This window comes from Lepisosteus oculatus, chromosome 26, assembly GCF_040954835.1.
Source record: "Lepisosteus oculatus isolate fLepOcu1 chromosome 26, fLepOcu1.hap2, whole genome shotgun sequence".
Lineage (NCBI taxonomy): Eukaryota > Metazoa > Chordata > Actinopteri > Semionotiformes > Lepisosteidae > Lepisosteus > Lepisosteus oculatus.
The window spans coordinates 10,685,232-10,698,984 of NC_090721.1; the positions used below are offsets into that span (position 1 = coordinate 10,685,232).

Below are 13,753 nucleotides of genomic sequence, written 5' to 3' on the forward strand. Positions count from 1 at the left end.
ATTTTAATCTATAAAATAAAACTTTCAGGTAAAAATATCCATTATTTAAAAATGGTAAAATACAATACAGACATTTTCTTTGCAGTTATGTCATATAAAAATGTAGTGCTTTACAGACTTTATAGAAATCTTTCTTTATAAAAACTTAATAGAAAAACAAAGCTCAATGAAGCTTTCTATGACATCCATTACTTCCATTTATAAAGTTGGCACAGAATTTCTTATGTGATATATAACTATGACATGAAATTATTTGAATATTAGGACTCTGGTGGAAACCATTACCAATGCTTTTAAGTCAGAGGGCAGTGCCTCAGAAGAACTGTGGGTAATAAAGGTCTTAATCTCCCCCGGGTGTGTCCTCTCTTATGTGATCCTATTGGCTGTTAGGGAAAGTTCCTCACCCCCGCTGCCCCGCCTCCTGCATGCTCCTGGTGGTGTGTATACAATGGCTGCCATGGCAACAGCGAGAAGCAGCAGGGCCAGGATGGTGCCGACAGTCAGGCCTAGAGGACACACAGACAGGACCAGTGACTCCAGGATCATCACCAAAGAGAATGCAGGTGTGACACTTGAACTTATCTTATTCAAGTCAGGTTTGCAGCATTCGTCTGGATCACAGGCTGAGTCCTGTAGTCCAGACACTACCTGCTACAGCCTGGGCTATGACATTTGTCCGTTCTGACAGGGATTTCCACTTGCATTGGAACAGCAGACAGGTCTGTGACAGTGGAGCAGCAGACAGATGTGACAGTGAAGCAGCAGACAGGCCTGTGACACTGAAACAGCAGACAGGCCTGTGACACTGAAACAGCAGACAGGTCTGTGACAGTGAAGCAGCAGACAGGCCTGTGACAGTGGAGCAGCAGGCAGGTCTGCGACAGTGGAGCAGCAGGCAGGTCTGCGACAGTGGAGCAGCAGGCAGGTCTGCGACAGTGGAGCAGCAGACAGGCCTGCGACAGTGGAGCAGCAGACAGGCCTGCGACACTGAAACAGCAGACAGGTCTGCGACAGTGGAGCAGCAGGCAGGTCAGCAACAGTGGAGCAGCAGGCAGGTCAGCGACAGTGGAGCAGCTGACAGATGTGACAGTGAAGCAGCAGACAGGCCTGTGACACTGAAACTGCAGACAGGTCTGTGACAGTGAAGCAGCAGACAGGTCTGCGACAGTGGAGCAGCAGGCAGGTCTGCGACAGTGGAGCAGCAGACAGGCCTGCGACAGTGGAGCAGCAGACAGGCCTGCGACACTGAAACAGCAGACAGGTCTGCGACAGTGGAGCAGCAGGCAGGTCTGCGACAGTGGAGCAGCAGGCAGGCCTGCGACAGTGGAGCAGCAGGCAGACCTGCGACAGTGGAGCAGCAGGCAGGTCTGATTGTGCACGTTTTAGTGGAAGACAAGTACAGTTCTGCTCCCTCTTACGATGTTAATTGATACTTGGCAATTTCATATTGGAGGGCACAAAGGACAGCAGAACAGTAACAACATTATGTTGGATGTTGAATCCTCTGCCAAGACCTCAGAGCTGTACTGCCCCACTTCTTTGCCCACCTGTGTCCTGCTGCCCCGGTACCTCTCCGGTCCTCAGGTTCCAGTCCATGCTGTCTCCTGGAGGGGGGAGGGGGTGTCTGACAGCTGCAGCCTCTAACACACAGGGGCCTGGAGCAGCAGAAGAGCAGTGTGTGTTTATCAGAAAGATCAGCCTCAAATCCAACTGTCTGTGCAAATGTTGAAATGCTCTGCATATGGCTAATGCACAGTAAGATCCTGTAGCCCCTAACGTGAGGAAATACAAGCACGGATGTGAGAACACAAGAACATTAACACATGCACGTCTTACTCGTTGGACTAAATGATTTAAGGAGCTCATCTGGCCGTTTCTCGGGATTAATCTCGGGATTAATTGGGATCACCCAGTCTTCATTGCTCAAGACTAAACAGATAAAGATTTATCCTCTCAGTGTAGTACACTCATGATCCCAGGAATTAGTTGTTTTTTTTTGCTTTTCCCCAGACTAATTCTAGAGCAGCAATAGGTTTTTGTATCGTGGCAATAACGAGCCATGGTGGCTCAGACGGCAAGGGCATCTAGCTCCTGTCCGGAAGGTCCCGGGTTCAATCCCAGGTAGGGGCAAGCGATGGAGCTTGCTCTGATTCCTTTCAGATGGCTCCCAGGTCCACTCAGCCTGCTTTCCAAGTGACCACTGGGGGTTAATCCTTCTTGGGGTGATAGGAAGGCTGGAGCGTGATGCTGACCACATCACCTCCACCTCCAGTGACGGATGGTTGAGAAAAATGGTGGCCCTTGCCCCCCATTCCCCATGGGCCTTGATGGCCTGAAAAGGGACCTACCTACCAAAAGTGCTTATATAGCACTTTTCTGGACACTCCACTCAAAGCGCTTTACAGGTAATGGGGATCCCCTCCCCCACCACCAGTGTGCAGCCCCCTCCTGGATGATGCTCCAGTACACCCCCCACACACCAGCTCTCAGTGGGGAGGATGAAGCCAGTTCAGAGATGGGGATTATTAGGAGGCCATGATTGGTAAAGGCCAGGGGGAAATTTGGCCAGGACACTGGGGTAACACCCCTACTCTTTTTGAGAAACGCCCTGGGATGTTTAAATGACCACAGAGAGTCAGGACCTTTTTACAGCTCATCTGAAGGACAGCACCTTTTTACAGTATAGTGTCCCCTGTCGCTATACTGGGGCATTAGGACCCACACAAACTGCAGAATGAGTGCCCCCTGCTGCCCCCACTGAGACCTCTTCCAGCAGCAACCTTGGTTTTTCCCAGGAGTCTCCCATCCAGGTACTGACCAGGCTCACACCTGTTGAGCTTCAGTGGGCTGCCAGTTGTGAGTTGCAGGTTGATATAGCCGCTGGCTGGTGACCACAGTTGCACACAGTATCGTAAACAGTGCGGCTCTAGACAAAGTTAACATAAGACTCCTTTCTTTAAATTGTGTTCTTCTAATCACATATCCCAGTATTCAGTTAGGAGGGCCAGGCTCCGGGACGTTGAGCTAAACCTATCTGAATCTGAGGATTTACAGATCCCGCTTCCCGCAACGCCAGCCTGTACGGACTTCTGAAAACCACTGTGTGTAGCTTAAACTCAACAATAAACTCAACAGTTTCTATTCCGTCATCAACACAAACACACCACAAATAGAAGTAAATCTCCTGCAAGTGCCTGAAGTTATTTGAAAAAACATTGAACTTACGATACTGGGATTCGCTGCGTTTGTCAACACCGGGCTAAAAATATTTTATAATTCGCTGATGCACTTTCGGTGCTTTTGCGACCGGGGGGCATTGTGATTCATTTATAAATTCCTTCATGCTAATGTCACATTAAAATATAAATGGGTTGCGTCACTCCTTAATTATCACGTAGATTTTTTCTTTCTATTTTTGTTTTCTTGCCAAAGGTTATAAAAGTGTTAAATCTGCTGGAACGGTTAGTCATTTTCGCTGAAGGAAGATGGCGGCTCCTACAAAACAGTGAGTAGCAATCGGAGCGGTGTTTAAATCCGAGCAGTAAAACCAATACTTTGATGTGAGTTTTGAGCTGTCACCCAGAATTTATTATGGTCTTATATCCAAAAACTTGAACTTTATTTTTCAGCTTCTTAATAATATCGGTTTCATGCGAAACGTCAGTACTAGCGAACTCTTCAGGTTATGTGCTTGAATCCATACCTAATGTAACTAACCTATCAGGGCTTTCTGAGAGTGTTGGATGCAATGAAGGAACTCTAGAATATATTAACCTCACATGAAGATGTTTAATGTGGGCCGTGCTGTCGCCTTGCACGACTCTCCGCGGGTAAAACCCACTCGATCCTGCCCGCAGGTACGGCCTGATCCTGCCCAAGAAGGCTCCGTCTAGATCGGCGATGCTGCAGCGCCCCTCGGTGTTCGGGGACGACTCGGACGACGAGGTGAGTGTGTTGTTGCGGTGCAGCCGATCTGTCCAAACCCGACAGCAATCTGAGGGGGCCGATCGCGGGCAGCAAGACGGGTTTTCTGCGTGTGGAGGCAGAGCGGTAGGAGGTTCGGTCGGCGGACAGGTGGGTAGGTGATGGGGGTCTTCACAGGCAGCAGGAAAGAGCTCAGTGTGGCTGCTGTGTTTCACGTGGTACAAAAGGCGCTTGAATTTTATCAACTCTCACCTAACTGACCCATCCTGTGCACATCTTTTGAATGCCAGTTGGAATCGTGGTTCTTAAAGCACTCTGTCCAGTGATGGGATCTTGACTTGTGGACACTTGGTGGACAAGGTCACACCGAAGAAGGCTGCACAGCCGAAACGTTGTTACCTTTTTTCTCTTTTCAGCCTGGAATAAACCTTTACTTGTTCCTTTGCAGCCTACGCATGCTGACGCACCTACCCGCCTGAACTACTGATATCAATTCCAAATGATTACTGAATGCAGTTTCGTTGTAGGACTGATTTTGGAAAAAAATATCCTTATCATCATTAAACAGCGGAAAAGTTTCTGTGAAGGATTTTTTTGTCTTCCGAGAACGGCCGTGTAATTTTGTGATCGTACCTAGCAAGGGATTTGTTTCCATGCAGTACCGCTCTGAAATGGACAGATGGCGCCAGAGTCCCGTCTGAAGTGCTGTGCTTTTTGAATACTGGACTCGATTTTAACAGTGAAATGTATTATGTAGTATCTGAGTTCCTGGTGAATGGCTTACGGATACAGAAGAGCACAGGAACTGATACCTGTACGATTCAGGTGAAAGGAGTTGGGTTTTGTTAGCCCATGCATTCATGATTCATTCATTCAAGTTCTACAGTCTACTCAGAGCAAATGATGGGTTTAGCTCAGTTAAAACTCCTTCTCTTACTCTCTTACAACATCGGGGGGGCAGTGATCATTTCCTGGATATTGCTTCTATTCCAGTGCTGGGTGTTTCCACCTGTCACAGGTAGTGATGCCCAGAAACATTAGGAGCTGTGCCCAAGTGAAAGCTGTCTGCCAGGGCTCCCCAGAAAGCACACCGAGGCTATCTGAGGTGACTGTGTCTGTCGCTCTCTCTCTCTCTGCCCAGACTTTAATGAAAAAAGATAGGAGCCGCGTTCCCATCAAGACGTGGAGCAATATTAATCCTGAACAGGCTGATTGGGGGAGGGCTAACTCAGGAAAGGGAGTGAGGGGGGTTCCTGATAAGATCTTCTCTCACTGCACAAAATTACTTCATTAGTTGGGCGATAACTAAAAAAAACACATTCTTCTGATAAGTACAGTGTAGTTAGAAAGGGGATTCATTTCCTGCTCGCCCCACCACTATCGGCACAGCATCTGCAGGCAGTGAGTGCGGAATTGCAGAATCGGTCTCCTTCGGAGAGAGAGAGACCGGGAAGCTCGGAGAGGGAGAGAGGGGACTCTGCCTCTTTTCGGGAATGAGAACGTGAGCGAGATCGCCAACTGGGGAGGGGGGAGGGGGGGGGCGTTCGATTTGGAGCTTATTGATCCGGGAATCTCATCCCGTCATTCCTTATAGGAAGCCAGTGCATTGGCGTCCACCCGTGGCTGTTGGCTCGTTCCTTTTGGGTAGAAAGTGCCTCCTGTTCTGAGCGGCACTCCCAGGGAATGTCCTCTTGTGTCCTTCGCTTTGTGTTTTACTGTTCTTTCCCAGATCAGGGGGCGTGCCCCCTCCAGCCCGCTCCACTGCAGGGCACTGGTACAGCCAGCTCCTAAACCACTGTCTACTCATTTAACTAATCACTTAAGGGACTGGTTGGAGCAAAAGCATGTCATGGAGGGGGTTGGAGAAGTCACAGGTGGGGGATCGCAGTGTTAGATGAAAGTCGGCCTCTTCTGGTGTCCCTGATCAGCTTACTCGCTGAGTTGCTTGAAGAGTTACCATATACTGCAGCTCTGCAAAGGATGCATATGTAGGCTGCTGGCCTATTCAGACAGCTGTTGTGGAAAGTACATTGCTGGGAGCTGTCTTGTCTGTGAACCAGTTTACTTTTCACTGTAGTTGACTTTCCGTGATCCAGGCTTTGGGGTGAACAGGTTAACCTCTTTAGCACCCTGTTTAAGTTGAGAATTAAGACCCGCTCTGCTCTAGAAGACACAGAACCGGACTGCCTCCTGCTGTACTTTGTGAGTTGCAGAGAGCAGGCAGACCTTGGAGCCCCAGGGCTATTTTAATAATCCCTGTGGCTCTGACAGCTGTTGCTGATAAGAGCCGGAGAAGAGATGCAGGGCTCTGACAGCACACAGCTCTATCTCCCAGGCCGAAGGGGTCAGTCCAGATTCATTAAGAGCTTCCTGTTCTGCGCTTATCTCTGGCGAAATGTGGGAAACTATGAAAACAATGTTATTTGGGAGAGTTGGCAATCTTTAGGACGTCCGTGCAGTGTTCAGGCTTCTGTGCATGTCTAAACATTTTAATCTCAGTCAGTTTGTAATCTCATGCCCTGACGACATTCTTCTTTCTGTGCGTGAAATGAGAAAGCAGTCAGTTTTTCAAATGTGACGAGAGATAGGTCCCCTTTAGATGTACTTCTACAGACCTGTAATTGGTTTTACTATTTAAAAACGGTTTTGCAAGGGTTGTTGAGATCTGGCAGGTTTGGTAACTGAGCTGTAGAGCAGTGACACGGCACACACTGGGGACTGCAGAGTCCTTGGGCCCTTGTGATAAGATAAGATCACTTTCTTGGCCATATACAATTTCTAGCATTAGGAATTTGTCTTTTCACGTACCCCAGCTTGCTCTCCATGAGACACACAGACAGGGAGAGAAGCTTGGGGTCAGAGTGCAGGGTCAGCCATTTAAACACGGCCTCTGCCGCAGTTGAGATGAAGGGCCTTGCTCAGGGGCCCAACAGAGTAGGATTCCTCTGCCGGCCGTGGGATTTGAACTGGCAACCTTCCAGCCACAGGGGCAGATCCTTAGCCACGGTGCCACCGTTCCGCCCTCCACAGTGTGCACAGTCTCCTCAGTAGCAGGAAAATCAGAGAAATAAAGAGAAACAGACTCCAGATTTATCCACACCGAGAAGGAGTAATAATGGTTTGCATTGATATAGCGCCTCCCAACTCAAAGAATCTCAAAGCACTTTACACACACACGGGGGACTCCTGAAGTGTAGCACTAATTACACAACTTTGCTGAGAGGGAGCAAGAGGAAGGGAAGGAGTAGGTGGGAGAGAGGGAGACTGGGAGAAACGGCGGGAGGGAGAGAGACAAAGGGAGGGGGAGAGAGAGCGTTGGAGCCTGGCATTTAATATAGATCCCGATGATAAGCCCAGGCAGGATGCACAACACGCGGCACAACAGGAAGTGCCCATCAGTCAGGGCTGCAGGCTCGGCAGGAAATTGCCCCCAATAAGCCGCGGGAGGTGTGTGAACGGAGCCGGGATCTTGTCAGAGAGGCAGATGGGGCTGTTTCCCCACAGCCCGGCGCCCTCCTAGAGAGCAGAGCTCTGACCGGCACCTGTATCTGGCTGGGCTTTCACTGTGCAGAAACCACAGAGCCTCACACGCCAGGGCTGAATCCTCTGAGAGGGAGAGACTGCAGTGCCGGAGCAGCTGTAGGAATGTAGAAATACAAAAATTGCAAATTACCAGTTCATGGTGCTATAAAAATAGTTGGCGTTTCCTGGAGTATAATTACTCTGTGCTGCGCTAGATCACTGTTGTCAGTGCTGTGATAGATCACTGTTGTCAGTACGTTCTGACAGAGAGTCAGTGAGCAGCTGTGCGTCTGGTTTTCCATTGCCCCCCAAGACATCATGGACCAGCAGTGGTCACACTGAGCTGTGTAGCCCACCCTAGTGTGTAAAGTTATTGCAGAAAAGGAGCATTATTGGAAATAAGTCTGTGATAATAAGTCTGCAATGCCAGATGCTGTTCATAGTCAGAAATAGGAGTGTCCCTTAGTTTAGAAACAGGAGGCTTCTCTTTTTGTCACGGTATGATTTCAGGAGCTGCTACTGAGCTTGACAGTTTGTGTTCCTTACTTATGCCAGACTTCTAATTGTTTTTCGAAAACAGGCAGACCAGGTTTTAAGATGGGCAAACATCCCACTTCACGCTTGTTTTAGGACAGAGTTATCAAGCCTAATCAGCCACATGCAGGTAGTACATTTAATGTAGCAAAGCAAACATGTTCTTTAACGAGCTGGCACATATAGCTGTTCAAGGCAAAGGGCCTTTCAGGAGTGACAACAGGCTTCCTTTCTCTTGATCTCTTCTGTGGCTGTGCTAGGTGCTGGCTGTCACGGTGCAGGTGTCTTGCATGGTGAGGGGCCTGAAATTTGATTCTCTGTGTATCTATGCCAGGGGCTGCCGCTGTTGTGCAGAGGCTGTTTGCTTTGCTTCGGTTCAGACACTGAGGGTACCGGGCTGTGATGAAACAGGCCTGTCATCTTGCTTGCAGTTGACTGTGACGGCCATGGAGCAGACAGCTGTACGCCTGTCAGGGTGAGGAGGGCTCGACTAACAGACAGGGTGCCTGCAGAAGTACACAAAGCAACAGGCTCCCTTTACACAGAGGACAGATGACAGATGACAATTGAGCTGAGCACGCTGTTCTGTGGCTTCTAATAAATACTAAGATGCATTTAGGCTATTAAAAAAAATGAATATTGCTTTAGGCACAGTAAAGTTGACCTCCTGAAAGACGTTGTTATATTAGGAAAAATGCATAGATTTATTCACATTGGTTAGCATATCAGCCCAACATGTGCATCTATACTCCAGACTCCTTTTATCAGGGTGCTTCCAAGCTCTGCTCCAGACAGGCTTCTCCGCATGGCCCAGAAAAGAGCCTACTGGGTTGTGTAATCTTAGGACGCGCAGGAGCTGTGGTGTGAGATGACATCACCACAGTGGTGAACAGGTATGTCGTCAGTCATCATACTGGTGTAACGCCAAAGACTGTTGGTATAACTATACACGATCTTCATGCCAAGACATCAAGTTGAAACTTTGAAATTGAAACATCTTTTGTGCGCCGTCTTTGTGACTTTGCTGCTCTGCCCCGGCTCTGAGCGCTGCTGTGTCGTTCTAGGCGCCGGTGGGAGAGAGTCTCCGGAAGGAAGGTGTCAAGAAGAGGGTGATGAAACAGGTGAGCCCCTCTCTCCTGCACCATGTCCAAGCAGTGAGGGTTCTGCAATATCCACATACCTGTCAATAAATATGGAGAGTCTCACTTAACCCACATAACTGAGTTGTAGGTACTGCTGTTTCAGTCTAGTTAGGTGGAGTAGAAAGGCGGGGCCGACCCCTCGCTCTCTGTCCGGCAGCGGAGAGGCGGGCCGACCCCTCGCTCTCTGTCCGGCAGCGGAGAGGCGGGCCGACCCCTCGCTCTCTGTCCCGCAGCGGAGAGGCGGGCCGACCCCTCGCTCTCTGTCCCGCAGCGGAGTGGCGGGCCGACCCCTCGCTCTCTTGTCTGTGAGTGGAGAGGCGGGGCCGACCCCTCGCTCTCTTGTCTGTGAGTGGAGAGGCGGGGCCGACCCCTCGCTCTCTTGTCTGTGAGCGGAGAGGCGGGGCCGACCCCTCGCTCTCTTGTCTGTGAGCGGAGAGGCGGGGCCGACCCCTCGCTCTCTTGTCTGTGAGCGTTAGAGTGGCGAGGCAGCGGTCTGACCTGTCTCTGTCTCTGTGGCGTCAGACGCAGCTGGAGATGCAGAAGGCGCTGGAGCAGGATGCCACTGTGTACGAGTATGACAGTGTGTATGATGACATCCAGAAGAAGAAGGAAGAGAGCAGCTCCAAGGTGCTGGCCGGGACTGACAGGAAGGTGAGGAGCACCGAGGTGCTGGCTCTCTCTCTCCTTGTGCACTTCTCCATCCTTGTCACTGGCTTTCCAGCTTGCTCTCCTACTGTTCCTGTCTCGCCTCCCTCCCTGAGCGCCCTGTGCAGAGTCTTCATCCCTCTCCCCTCCCTCCCTGCGCGCCCTGTGCAGAGTCTTCATCCCTCCCTCCCTGAGCGCCCTGTGCAGAGTCTTCATCCCTCCCTCCCTGAGCGCCCTGTGCAGAGTCTTCATCCCTCCCTCCCTGAGCACCCTGTGCAGAGTCTTCATCCCTCTCCCCTCCCTCCCTGTGTCCCGCCGCAGCCCAAGTACATCGCCAGCCTCCTGCAGGCCGTGGAGGAGCGGAAGAAGGAGCAGGAGCGCCGGGAGGAGCGCAAGATCCAGAAGGAGAGGGAGGCAGAGGGGGAGCAGTTCAGCGATAAGGAGGCCTTCGTCACCTCCGCTTACCGCCAGAAGCTGCTGGAGAGACAGCAGGAGGAGGAGAAGGAGCGCAGGGAGGCCGCGCTGGAGGGTGAGCGGCGGTGTGCCTCCTGAGCCGTGTGCGTGCGCGCACATAGGAAACTGAACTGCACACCAAAAATTACATTCCCCAAAACCGTATGATAAGAATAAAACAAACACGGTCCTCAATTGAAAAATGCTAGATTGACCACATGAGACTGGCTGCGAGAGGCCCAGCTGGGCTGTGTGCATTATTATCGCTACTCGATCATCGATATCTGTGCTCTCGTGGTCTCGTACCTCCATGCTCATGCTGGCTCCACACTCAGTCTCCATGACTGGGCTCGTGGGATCGCTGTCCCGGTCTGTTGGATCTCCATGCTGCTATATTGACTAAATTAACCAAAAATTTCAGCTTTACAGTTTTACATGCACTCAGTTTAGTGCGCACAAGTTTGTCACTGGGGGAAAAACTTGCACAACTTGAAATTTATGTGCACACAGGCCTTAACCTTAGAGGGGGCATTGATGAGAGGAGAGCGCAGGACAGAAGGAAGCTGGAGAGGGAGACGGGGGGGTGGAGAGCACAGGGAGGGAGGGCAGGGAAGCCAGAAACGGGGATGTGTGAGCCGAGAGCAGGAGCAGCACGCTGGGCTGGCGTCAGGAGCAGCTCCAGGCCGAGTTGTGAAAAGCAGCCCCTGTGTTGTGTGTGTTGGCAGCTGCCCTGGATGTGAAGAAGCAGAAGGACCTGAGCGGCTTCTACAGACACCTGCTGAACCAGACGGTGGGCGAGGAGAGCGTCCCGGACAGGAGCAGCCAGAGGTGGGCAGGACACAGCAGGGCACAGCGCTCAGCCACTCCGGGCTGATGTACAGGCCTCTGCCCTGCAACACCCACGGCTGACCCTCCCTGTCTGCGTGTCCTTCTGTCTCTGCAGGACGCCGCAGTGCGAGCCCCCCGTAGCGAAGGACCGGCAGGCCCAGCCGGCCGACGAGCGCAACCGGGACAGCGACTTCGACGTCCACAGCGAGGACGGCGACGGCGGTGGAGGGCGGGACGCTGGCAAAAGTTCGGAGGTCAGCAAGCCCGAGACCGCGCGCTCCAAGCGACAGTACCGGCAGCGGTCGCTGTCCTCGGAGAGCGAGGAGGAGAGGGAGGCGGAGAGCAAGAAGCACAGGGACAGGGAGAGAGGGAGACACCGGGAGAAGAGGCACCATGGCGACCGGGAGAGGGAGAGGGAGGACCGGCGCAGCGGCGGCAGCAGGAAGGAGGAAAAGGAAGACAGGAGAGACAGAGCGCGGCATGGAGAGGAGGAGGAGAGCAGAGGGCGAGACGGGCGGGAGAGGAGAGCTCGGGAGGACCGGCACGGGAGAAAAGACAGGAGAGAGCCCAGCCCGCGGCAGAGAGCGGGCGCAGAGAAGGGCAGCCGCAGTCCCTCCCCGGCGAGGCCAGCAGGGGGGGCCCCAGAGGAGCCCGGGGCCGAGCCCCAGCAGCCAGCAGCGGCCAGCGGGAGCAAGTTCACCAAGCGCAGCAGCGAGGAGACGGTGATGTCCGCGCGCGAGAGGTACCTGGCCCGGCAGATGGCGCGCTCGGGCGCCAAGACCTACATCGAGAAGGAGGAGGACTGAGCGCGGCTCCCGCCGGGGGGAGCTGAAGGGTAAGACCAGCTCCCCCCCCTGTGCAGAGGGGGTTCAGTTGACAGACGTGATTCCTGCGTGGAAGGAGGTTGTGCTCTAGCCTGAAGATGGCGCAGCGCAGGAAGTGCTTGACACAGCAGGAAAGTGAGCTCTTCCTGACCTGGATTACAAACCAAACTCCAGGCTGTTCCAGTACGTCTAGGGTCAATGTTAGGATTAAAGACTGAGAAACAGCAGCTCTATTTTTATTAGTCACTAAAAAGCAGCATGGTATCAGAGGGCAGGTGGTTGCGTTGGGCATGGTTACTCCTGGGTTGTCCACGGTGACCTGGCTGTGCCTTGTGCTCAACAGTGCTGGTATTATCCACCACCCCTGCCCTCCCCTGCCTTCCTGCTGAGTCAGCCGGAAGATCCGTCGCCCCCTGCTGGACGGATGGCGGACGGCAGGTGAGGGCCGAGTCGCCCCACGACGCCCGCAGCTCACCCGTTCCTCGGGAGACGCAGACGTGCCGTCAGTGGAGGGAAGGTGCTGAGGAGCCGCTACGCGCACGAGTGGAAAGAGGGCTGTCATTTCTTGCTGGTTTCAATTTTTTTTTTGTGTGTGTGTGCAAAATTGTCTGCAAATTTGTTTGCATTTATTCATAAACGAGTTTATTTTCCTTGCTTCTGGCACACTCCTGCAGGCTCTTGGCTGTGCAGTAATGTCACAAGCAAGGCTGTTAAGTTACCAACAGGAGCAGGTAGTGGGGTGTCTGTAACCCTCTAACCCCCCCACGTGAGTGAGAGAAGGAGCAGCTGGCTGCAGTGCACCAGAAACATCCCCCATTTTGACCAGGACAAAAAAAAAAGTCAGCTGTTGGACGAAGTGTTTCGGTGTGGTCAAGAGTTGTGGCTCTTGGGAGCCAGAGTGGTCTCTGTTTGGCAGAAAGCTCCATTTTTATAGCCATGTGGCTTTTTCTTTTGAAGTGTTCCTTTCGGAAAAGCACGCCTATACATCCATCAGGTGCATTGTTCCGAAATTGCATCTGTTGTTGCAATTATTCTTATTGAATTTTGCCGCACCTTCTCGATCACCAGGCTGCTGGCTCGGGAGTTAATGAGACAATCCATCCCTGCCGGGTGGCAGGCGATGTGCGGATGTTTGTATCGCTGTACATATTGTTACGCACTGAGAGATTAAAGCCCTGAGTGATAATGGATCAGCTGCTGTGTCTTTGTCTGCCGGGCCATGATAAATGGTGTTTATTAATGTATTCATATCTGCTGTCACTCAGCTCCTGGGGCTGGTGAGAGCAGCGCGTGGCTGGCGGCAGATTACTAGGACAGACCGCTGCCAGAATAATGAGGAATCTGAAATTGGTCCTTTATTGATCTGGGGGGGTGGGTGCACCTGCAGAGCTGTGGAGAGGGATGGAAGGCAGTTTTCCTTCACCCCTCTTCAGCACCGATTTGGGGGGTCTCTAAATCTGGCAGAGCCACGCCGCGTGATGCAGCAGTCTTCTCACCAGTACACCCCCCCCGGCCGAACTGCGCTGACAACATCAGAACAGCTGCTCCCGTCAGAATCTGTGAACGCTGCAGCAGCTGCCTGCGGGTGGACCCCAGAGCCCATGAGAGACTCCTCCCAGATCGCCTCTTGGCCAGAGGGTGGTCACTCCAGCCGATGAGTTCCGGTAACCGCCCTGCGTTAGTGAGGCCGAGCCGACAGAGTGAGTAAAAGGAAAGACTGGGGTTTGGCTAACATGCTCGGCGTTAACGGCTGGTCAATCCAGTACAACACTGGGGGAAGAGCATTAAAAAATGGCTGGATTTGGAAACGCTGACCACAGCTGGGGCTGCTGGGGGAGTTGGGCAGCAAGCTGGAGATGGTGAAAAGGGCAGCGTGGAGCA

At 52.2% G+C, this 13,753-nt stretch overlaps 1 protein-coding gene and 1 long non-coding RNA gene across 3 annotated transcripts; one reads left to right on the forward strand and one right to left on the reverse strand.

The window, feature by feature from the left end:
• Window positions 1-37: 37 nt before the first annotated feature.
• Window positions 38-3,307, reverse strand: LOC107079929 (uncharacterized). The gene is made up of 3 exons (XR_001480826.2): window positions 3,226-3,307; window positions 1,548-1,655; window positions 38-506 (listed from the first exon to the last, which is right to left on the reverse strand). It is a non-coding gene; the product is annotated as an uncharacterized lncRNA (long non-coding RNA).
• A 105-nt stretch (window positions 3,308-3,412) lies between these two features.
• Window positions 3,413-13,062, forward strand: nsrp1 (nuclear speckle splicing regulatory protein 1). 2 transcript variants are annotated; one of them, XM_069184413.1, is made up of 8 exons: window positions 3,413-3,505; window positions 3,858-3,945; window positions 9,045-9,101; window positions 9,645-9,773; window positions 10,089-10,296; window positions 10,946-11,048; window positions 11,164-11,883; window positions 12,216-13,062. In XM_069184413.1, the coding sequence occupies exons 1-7, from the start codon at window positions 3,486-3,488 to the stop codon at window positions 11,852-11,854; spliced, it is 1,296 nt and encodes a 431-aa protein (XP_069040514.1). In that variant the 5' UTR covers window positions 3,413-3,485; the 3' UTR covers window positions 11,855-11,883; window positions 12,216-13,062. The 2 variants fall into 2 exon arrangements, with proteins under 2 accessions (XP_069040514.1, XP_069040513.1); XM_069184412.1 differs by having other exon boundaries at window positions 11,164-13,062.
• The last annotated feature ends 691 nt before the right edge of the window (window positions 13,063-13,753 follow it).

Bases quoted from the DNA above. Each gene is read 5' to 3' on its own strand.
- nsrp1 (XM_069184412.1), top strand. From the start codon at position 3,486: ATGGCGGCTCCTACAAAACA. The intron at 3,506-3,857 runs GTGAGTAGCAAT...TCCTGCCCGCAG, and splicing joins ATGGCGGCTCCTACAAAACA to GTACGGCCTGATCCTGCCCA. The intron at 10,297-10,945 runs GTGAGCGGCGGT...GTGTGTTGGCAG, and splicing joins CAGGGAGGCCGCGCTGGAGG to CTGCCCTGGATGTGAAGAAG.